Source organism: Lathyrus oleraceus, chromosome 5, assembly GCF_024323335.1.
Source record: "Lathyrus oleraceus cultivar Zhongwan6 chromosome 5, CAAS_Psat_ZW6_1.0, whole genome shotgun sequence".
Classification (NCBI taxonomy): Eukaryota; Viridiplantae; Streptophyta; class Magnoliopsida; order Fabales; family Fabaceae; genus Lathyrus; species Lathyrus oleraceus.
Window position 1 is genome coordinate 359,838,612 of NC_066583.1, and position 9,427 is coordinate 359,848,038.

The following is a 9,427-nucleotide window of genomic DNA, read 5'->3' on the forward strand; positions in this document are numbered from 1 at the left end:
AAAGACGAACAAAATATCTTCTTTGAAACCAAAAGTTGCCTTAAAGAAAACATGATATTTTCATCTTGTCATTTCTATGTTTAAGCTCAGATGATGGTAAGATTTCCAAGTCATGGCTCAGCCGGCTCAAATGGCTCAAATGGAGCGATTAAACCATAGTAAAATCGGTCCAAGGCTCAACTGGTTGAACAGTTCGTTTTTAAAACATTTGGCGAATTATTACTTGGAATCCGATTGGCCGGATTATACATGAATTAAGTCTGAATGATTGAATGACCGCAGCAAATGAATCTATCAAACCAAATACCTTAATCAAATATATAACCAATTTAAGGTAAGCAAATCAACCAACTATATTTTAAAAAGGAAAGAGAGGTGACTCGTAGCACAGAGACAGAGAAACCAAAGGTGAAAACTATCAACAAAATACTTTCCCTTAAGTATCATCTACTTGTGAATGGAATACAAAGCTTGGGAATGTTGTGGTGATGTCCCTGCTCAAACACATGAAAATTAATATAAGAAAAGAGGATGTTGGAAGTTCATTTAATAAAGAATTATTAGAAAAATATGGATCGAAAAATTACTTGAGATATTGAAGGGTCATGTTCTTCAAAAGTGACGGATGGCGCAAAACAAGGTTTCTCCATTCCTCCTTGTCAATCTTGCCATCATGCTTTGTATCTGCTTCCTCAAAAGTCTGAAAGAATCCAAAATTTAATGTTAAACTATTCAAGTGGATTTTCAAAGAAGAGACTCAAACTGTTGTATGCAATTAGAAGTGCAAGGGATAAAAGAACGGGGTAGCACCTTGTCGATTATACTTTCTATAACATCATCTGATAGATTCATACCAGATTCTGCAAGTGTGGCAACCACCATTTGCTTCACCTGTATAAAAAGACAGAAAAATCAGGCTCGTCTCAAACGAAATACAAAAATCTTAGAATTGAATATAAGAAGATGAATTACCTCTTGTCTTTCAATAAAACCCTGCTGCTTGAGATCGTATAATTGAAAGGAAACTGGAATATGATATTACAGTGGTTTAGTTATCATTTATTTACAGAGAATGATGGTGTAAATTAAAGAAGAGTTCCACTCTGATGCATGTTGTGTATAAATTAAAGAATTTCAGTGTGATGCATTGTTGGTGTAAAATAGTTTTACATTGACATAAAATGAAAACTCATGATATTGCCACGTAAACTCATTTTGTTACTGATAACCGCATAACATCGGATTCTCATTGGACATCCGTGTAAAACTAGTTTACACTAATGGTGCATCACCTCTTTTCTCATTAAAGAATTGACTCCAAATGTACTTTCTTCTTAAAATTTAGAAGCTAAAAGAAAAATATACAACATACATTCAATCTTATCATCAATAGGGGCATTTGGATGGAAAACGGATAAGGCGCGAGCAAACTCTTCAAAACCCAGGATCCCATTGTGCTTTGTGTCAAATAAATCAAACACCTAATAGAGTTAGAGAGAAGCCCAAATGAGATACTAATCACATGGGGTAGCATGAATCAGTATTTGACACATGTTACAACACAAGATACAAAATAGAATTTTTAAATAATATTTATTATTGGTTCAGAAAGTGGTTTTTCTTGAATGAGTGAGTGTGTAAAGGAACATGTGAGAAGCAAAACGTATAAACAGGATAGTAAGCATTGTATATTAAAGCAGAGGTTGTCGTAGCACCTTAATTTGCATTGTGCACATATACTAAATTTTCCGTAAAACAACTAACTTGGAATCCTATTATATGTTGCAATCTTACTTTTTAGTTACACCTACAAACATACATGCACACACTTATACCTTACCGGACTTCAAAATTATATACCTTCAAGCTAGCATAGTCCACACCATATATAGGTCTAGAAACTAAAAGTAAATCTAACCCTTTCTTGGATTGCTCATTAAATATCCGTTTGCGTCAATCTCAATTCTCAATCGATGATCCAAATTGAAAAGAAAGCCTAGTGATAAAAATATCTTCAGCAGGTATAAATAAACTTTGAGAACTAATATAAAACATTCTTCAACCATTTCACACACACAAACATGTGCAAAAATGAAGTATTTTTGTTTACAAGTAAAGATATTTGCACACAAAAAAAAACAGATAAGACAGAAGGGAAAGAAATACCCGATCAGCAAACAAACTTTCTTTTTTATTCGTCTTGAATAATGCCAATTGAAACTCTTCCTGCAAAATGATTTCTAAATTGAATATAACATCTTATATATTTCTTAAAACGCAAACCCTTTCAAAGAAAGAAAACAATGAAATAAAAAGAAAGTTTATCATATAGATATAGAGTGATAAGCAAAACATTTAAATGTGACAAGTTTTCTTTCATCGAGAGAAAATGTTCAATCAATGAAATATAATATTTCAAAGATAAGTTGTCCAATGACAAAGAAGACAAACCTTGTTAATCAGTCCATCGTCAATTACAGCACTGCTGATCTTTTTGAAGAGCTCATACAGAGCTTCTATTTCACTAACACTGACTGCATACATATTCAAAGTAACTTGATGCCTTCAGTACATATATTACATATTCATTTCCAAAAACAGCAATGAGAAAGGTAATAGACTCAGTAATACAAAGAAAAAGATAATCACATCTTTTTTGTAAAATAGAAGTAGCAAACTATGAAGCACGGACACCGGAAACACGACACCGACATTGACACGTTGACACCAATAATAATTTGAAAAAATAAAAAACTAAACGTAATTCAGACACGACATTGACACAAACACACTTTTTTCAGAGGTGTCGGTGCTGCAGAGATAGCAAGTAATGAATGAGTAGAATAAAGTAATATTAAGGGCATACACACTGTCTCCCTTGCAAGAAGTTCAGGATCTTCAAGGCCTCTTGGCTGGTTAATATCAATGTCACAACAACGTAATACAGAAGCGAGCAAAGACTTGAATCCCTCTAAGCACTGCAACATGATATCGCTTGTGAATCAGAATGCTCCATAACTGTTCCACAAATAAATCAGTTAGATATTCCATTTAGTATATTCATTATAAAGTCGTCATAAGTGGGCAAATGTGTGCAAACCTTTTAACCATTTCCAACTTCAGGTGACCAATCCCAAATGGCAAAATCTGCGAAACAGAAAAATGTTCATTGAACAATATCCAAACAAGGCAATAATAATAACGGTTTTGATTCAATCCAATTTCTATTTAAAATCCAAAATAATTCCATGAGAAAACAAATCATCAATAAATCATCAATCTTACAAACCACAAAAACCACATAATTCATCCTCAACCAAGCAACTGTAACAGTAATAGACATGGATCCATAATTCCAAACCCTAGTTCACATAGAATATCCTCGTAACAATACTGGATTCAAAATTCAAGGTATTTCACATTTCACAAATCGTTTAACTCATCGATCTATATGAAGCAGCAATAAATAAACATGAAGAGGAACGCAAAAGGAAATGAAATTTCCAGAAAAGTGATAAACACCGCATCAACATACATGATAAAATCAAACCTTTTTTGTGGAAGAGTTTTGAATGGGTATGATTTTGAGGGTTGAGAGGCAGTGAGAATGATTGGGACGAATCTTTCTCTGTAATGTGTCAGAATGAGACGAAAGTGTTATGGTCGATGACAGACAGAGTACAACCCACACATAAACTTTTACCGTAATTTAATTTTCACATTTATTACTATATATAGCAAAAAAAAAATTGTCAATAACAATTTATTCTTAATTAAATAAATGATTTAATTGAAATACACTGACATTGTAAAGAGATTTTACACCATTATTTAATCTTAAATGTCGGATATTAAAATAAATTTAACTTTTATTTTAAAAATTTATAAAGTAATTCAAACGGACGATGGTGATGAATCGACACTGGAAAACTTTTTACATTGATATTGCATAATAATTAATCCCTTCAATAAATGAAAAAGGTTGGTTGTGCTAAGTATGGTACTCAAAATTGGATTGGACATGTCTATTCAAGCAGCTAGATGGGAACTAGAATCTTAACCGATTTATTTAAATAAAAATCGACATGCAGAAAAATTTTATTTAAACTATAAACGCGATCAAAATTGGAAAATTGAGGATTTGTAGGACTTTTAAGTAGGAGTATATTTGTTCCGTTAAAGTTCGTCTTACAAAAGTGCGAAAAAAAATATGATAAAACGAGCATAATTAAGGGTGTATGTCTAAAATTTTGGTTCGCTCCGTCTTAAAAGCGAGAATAATTAAAAATATGTAGTTTTAGATCAAACGGTTTTGGATATCCAACTATATAGAACTCATTCGTGCTAAAAAAAGATTATGTATATTTATGTTTTGTTTGGATAAACCCTAACTTATATCAAAAATTAGTGTTTATTAATGAGTTTACGTCAATTATTTTAGCTATATTACAGTTTTAGTCTTTCTATTTTATCTGATTTATGAGATTAGTCTCTTATTTTAAATTTAAATAATTTTAGTATTATTTCACTTTTTTTACTACAAATTATCAAAGTGATCGTTTTTTAAATTATATTTTTTATTTATAAGATTTTATAAAAGGTTCATATACAATGATTTATTAAATTTCACAAGTGGTGCATTATTTAAAAATAATAAATCGTCAATTTTTTTTAAATGCAAAAATGTAAAGAAAAAAATAACTACAACTGTTTGATTTTAAAATGGGGATTGATTTTGTAAATCAAAAAATAAATGAGACCAAACCTGTAATTAAATATGTTATAACAAAAAATTAAATTAAATTGAATTCGTTTTTACATGTTATGAATTATTTACTTAAGTTATCTTGATATGAAATAAATTAAAAAATGATTATAAAAAATATTATGAATTTTTTTTATAATTCTTTTTAAAGAATATTATATAATTCAAATAAATCAATACAAACATATTTTTAGTATTACATTAAAATGGGTTTGAAAATGCAATTTCTTAGATATTGACCTTGGACGTGTGAATTTTGTAAATTTATAATTGTTGTGAAACGATGTCTAAGAAAATAGAGTACGAACAATTTCTTAATTAACATACTAAATAATTAGCACAACAAACTGCCTCAATTCGACATGTTAACTTAATCTACAAGCTAACATATTTCGACAGCATGCTAGAACAAACTTTGACTACAACAAGCACATCTTCGACTCCTGCATGCTTGAGCAAACTTCGACTACAACATACACACCTTCTGTCGAACCATGAAGCTAACATTATCGGGATTAGAGTTTGATCTAAATACCACAAATCTCCACCTTGGAACAAACTCTACACTAACAACGGAACATACTAGCTTTCATCGTGTAGTTTTATCATCTGCATATAGAGGAAGAACTTACTATTTGACAATGTCTTGGTGATCATATTAGCAGCATTGTCATCAGTCGAAACGTTTAGCATTTGGACTTCTTCACGCTCGATTATCTCTCTGATGAAATGCAACCTCGCATCAATGTGTTTGGTTTACTCGTGATAGGTTGAATTCTTTGACATGTGTATTGCACTTTGACTATCATATTTGATAATGATGGTTCGACCTTAAAGTTTCAACTCCTTAGCAAAACCTTTAAGCCACAACGCTTCTTTCACATCTTCAGTGAGGGCAATATACTTTGCTTCAATGGTTACTAAGGCAATAATCTTTTGAAGTGTTGCATTCCAACTGATTCTTGTGTCAAACATACTGAACACATATCTATAAATAGATTTTCTAGAATCCATACAACCTACAAAATCAAAGTCGATAAATCATTCGATTTCGATTTTGCTATCATCATTCGATTCGTTTGGGTCTATTTAATTGGTGAAGAATTATGAGAAACAAAATTTGGATTTACACTCAGGGCATTGAAATAGAGAGATTGATAAAGGATGTTAGTGGTTTAGGGTTCCGCCGCCGCCGGAGGCGACTCCGACGCGACAGATGAGGGTTTTCAGATGAGAGGGAAGCTTGAGTTTGAATTGTTGACTGGATACGTGATGGTGAATGTTGCTCATGATTCCCTCTTTCCTCGTGTGCAATTGGGCCTTGATGCATCCTAGGCCCGTAATTTTACCATTTGCACCCCTAATAAAGCTCCTATATCCCCTAGATCCCAAGATGAAAGCTAAATGGGCCTTGTATGGATCTTGGGCAATGATTTCATTTTTACACCTTGTTCAGCTATTGCACCCCTTTGTTTGCCTTGCCATTGCATTCTTTTTGTTATTTTTTTTTTGTATTATTTTTTTCCACATATTTCTGTTAATAATTTTAATGCTTTTTTTGACATAAAAAAAGTTAGAAATTGACATGATTAGAATTAAGATTTTTAATTAGGTTTAATTGAATTTTGAATCATTTTTGAAATTGAGTTTTTTGAAATAAGATGATTAACCTAGAATTCTAATTAGGTTTTTGCATTTAGTTCACATGATTAAAAATACTTAGAAGTGCATATGGTTGATTTAGATTTTAATTCATTTTAGAATTTTAATTAGGAATTTTAAATTGTTTCTTAATCTTTTTAGATTTAATTGAATATTTTAATCAAATTAGGGTTCTTATTAGATTTTGATATGATTTTATGATTAATTGTAATCTTAATCAATAACATGTTTTGTTCCCTTAGTTTTAGGCTTCTTTAGAATTAAATTTAGTTGTTAATCTGATTAATCCCTAGGGTTTTCAAGTCATTATCTCCTTTTGCATTGATTTTCAACAAATTTAATCCTGATTGATTAAGTTGATCAAAATTTGCTTTAATCAACTAAATCCTTTGATTGTGCTCATTCCATATGTCTATTAAAGTGATCAAAAGTCTCTTAATAATTTGATATGACCAATCATATATACTAGAATTGCATTGGATCTCAAGACTCCACATTCAAGATAATACAAGTTAGACATTATAGACAAATTGTAGATTGGATTACTGTTCAAGCACAACAAAGGTTTTTCTTCAACACTAGTCAGTTATGATGCAAATTACGCGTCACGGGCCTTAAGTAGTAGAGAAGGGGTGATAGGGGGCATTCCTATCCTCATTCTGAATATCTTTAGATACTGGACGAATGACCCATTTGCTCAGAGTATTCACCTCTACTAATAGACTTTAGTGCAATTTAAATCGGATAATTGACAAGTTTTTCTACACATATGTGGCATGCACATTGGAGATCAATATCTCAACCTATAAGGTTTCTTCTTCCTTCTTTCCTTTCTCTTTTTAAGACTAAAACCATTTTGTAAATAAACTCAAAACACTTAAAAATATTATTAGAATTGTGCGCCATTAGCCTTAAGCAATGGAGAAGGGATGAGAGGGAGCATTCCTATCCTCATTGTGAATATCTTTGGGTATGGGACAAATGACCTAGTTATTCAGAGTATTCATCTCCTTTCATACACTTTAGTACAATTTAAATCAAGATATCTTTTCAAATATAAAAGCAAACTCAATTCATCAAATTCAATTTTGCCTTAGGGCATCTTTTCAAACCTTTTAAGAAGGACATGTTACTGTTAGACGATAGTACCGATCTAGAAGAGGGGTTGAATAGATCAGTTTTAAAATTAAGCGCTTTTTAAAAATATTTTCAATGGTTGCGAAAGCACCCTAGATTGAAATCTTCTAAACGATCCCGTTAATGGAAAGATCGAATATACGTGAACCGAATCGAATTACTTAAGATAGAGAAAATCAACCCCTATCTGACACAATCAATTAACTATTATGATCCTTGATATCACTACCTCCAATGATGCTCAACACTAGGGGTGTTCAAAACCAAACCAACCCAATAGAAAACTGCAAACCAAACCAAACCAAACCGAAACCGCAAAAAACCGCATTTGGTTCGGATTCGTTTGGGTCATTTTTTAATAAAACCGCACGGTTTGGTTTGGTTTGGTTTGCGGTTTGTATTTTGCAAACCGAACTAAACCAAACCAAACCGCATTATGTTACAACCCAAACTTCACTTATCCCACATCCAACCCAAACCTCAAACCTAGTATGCCTTAACCTTACAATTACAAATGATTTTCTCTTAATCACACTCAGGGTTTCAATTTCAACCTTCTTAAATATCTCATAATAGTATCACACATTCTTCTCATCTTCTTTTCCATGTAGGTCTCGCATATTCTACTCTAACAAGTCCTCTATTATGTTCTTTCTTTTTTATCTTTTATGTTACTATTTTCTCTTCCAATTACGTTTTTATTGCACTTTTCTTCTCAATCTCGCATCTCTTATGTTCTTTTTTTCATCTTCTCTAATCTCTCATCTCATATGTTTTATTATAATGTCTTTGATATTATTTTATGCTATTCTTTATATTTGTCTTTTATTCCACTTTTATCTAATCTGATTTTTTGTATATTGAATGAAACGTTTTTGTCTAAATATGATGAATTTTGATGTTATTTAGTAATGTATGAATGACTAAACACAAAGTTATGTCATTATTTATAGGAGTATATATGGCTCAATAAAAATATTATAAAAAACCGAACCAATCAAACCAACCCAAACCGCATTAATTTGGTTTGGTTTTGTTTGGTTTTATTTCTAAAAGCCAACCGAACCAAACTGAACCGCATGCTTATTTCTCTTGCGGTTCGGGTGATTTTTATCGGAAAAACCGCCCAAACCGCACCGCGAACACCCCTCCTCAACACAATAAGAGAGCAAGGAAAATATTACTAAGATTGTTCAAAATTAATTTTGTCGAACACTTGGTGTGCACTTCACACCAAGTATCAATTTCACTTAAGTTGAATGTGCAGAATTTTATTTAAACAATTTATCGAACAATTAATATGCACACCAATCAAGCGATATTGATTTTACGATCAATTTCACACATAAAGTAATTAATGCATAATTTAAAGAGTTAAGGGATAGAGAGAACAAGACCGAATTTGTTGAGGCAGTTCCCCTATCGTCCTCGCTTAGGGTACGTCTGCCCTCAATTTTAAATCTAGAATTGAGATGTTTTTATTAACACATTGCAAAGTCAATACAAGAGAACAAATGATCGTTGACGATAAACTTCTAGAGTTGTTGCATATCCTATTTTATTCTCTCCCCTTGATTCGAGTTGAACCAAATTCTTCAAGCACTTCGAACAAACCTCTGTTTACCGCTACCTTATTGGACGAACGCCTCGTTCTCCAAAACTTCAGCTCGGTTGATTTCGAACGCAAGTTGCTTGAACCCTAAGCTTTCTTCACAATCCTCCGTTTATCGTTACTTATTTGATTGAATCTCCTGTTCTTCAAACTTTTCACTCGATTGAATCTGCGAAGCAAAGGTTAGTGCAAAAACCTCAAGGGTTTTATTGAAGAAAAATGCACACAAAGTCTCAACCCAAACTAAGAAA

At 32.0% G+C, this 9,427-nt stretch overlaps 1 protein-coding gene across 5 annotated transcripts; it reads right to left on the minus strand.

Moving 5' to 3' along the window:
- Nucleotides 1–292: 292 nt before the first annotated feature.
- On the minus strand, nt 293–3,709 carry LOC127084701 (calcineurin B-like protein 3). 5 transcript variants are annotated; one of them, XM_051025200.1, is made up of 10 exons: nt 3,551–3,709; nt 3,101–3,147; nt 2,867–3,018; nt 2,452–2,534; nt 2,167–2,226; nt 1,373–1,481; nt 973–1,025; nt 811–891; nt 588–700; nt 293–494 (listed from the first exon to the last, which is right to left on the minus strand). In XM_051025200.1, exons 3-10 carry the CDS (start codon nt 2,985–2,987, stop codon nt 437–439), a joined length of 678 nt encoding a protein of 225 aa, XP_050881157.1. In that variant the 5' UTR covers nt 2,988–3,018; nt 3,101–3,147; nt 3,551–3,709; the 3' UTR covers nt 293–436. The 5 variants fall into 5 exon arrangements, with proteins under 5 accessions (XP_050881157.1, XP_050881158.1, XP_050881159.1 ...); XM_051025201.1 differs by having other exon boundaries at nt 3,536–3,659; XM_051025202.1 differs by lacking the exon at nt 3,551–3,709 and adding an exon at nt 3,473–3,518.
- Nucleotides 3,710–9,427: the final 5,718 nt, after the last annotated feature.

What these genes read in the sequence shown, in the direction of transcription:
- LOC127084701 (XM_051025200.1), bottom strand. Translation starts at nt 2,987, where the DNA reads ATGTTGCAGTGCTTAGAGGGATTCAAGTCTTTGCTCGCTTCTGTATTA. An exon ending in GTTTTATTGAAAGACAAGAG is followed by an intron (nt 892 to 972) that starts GTAATTCATCTT and finishes CTTTTTATACAG; the next exon opens with GTGAAGCAAATGGTGGTTGC. An exon ending in ATGACCCTTCAATATCTCAA is followed by an intron (nt 495 to 587) that starts GTAATTTTTCGA and finishes GTGTTTGAGCAG; the next exon opens with GGACATCACCACAACATTCC.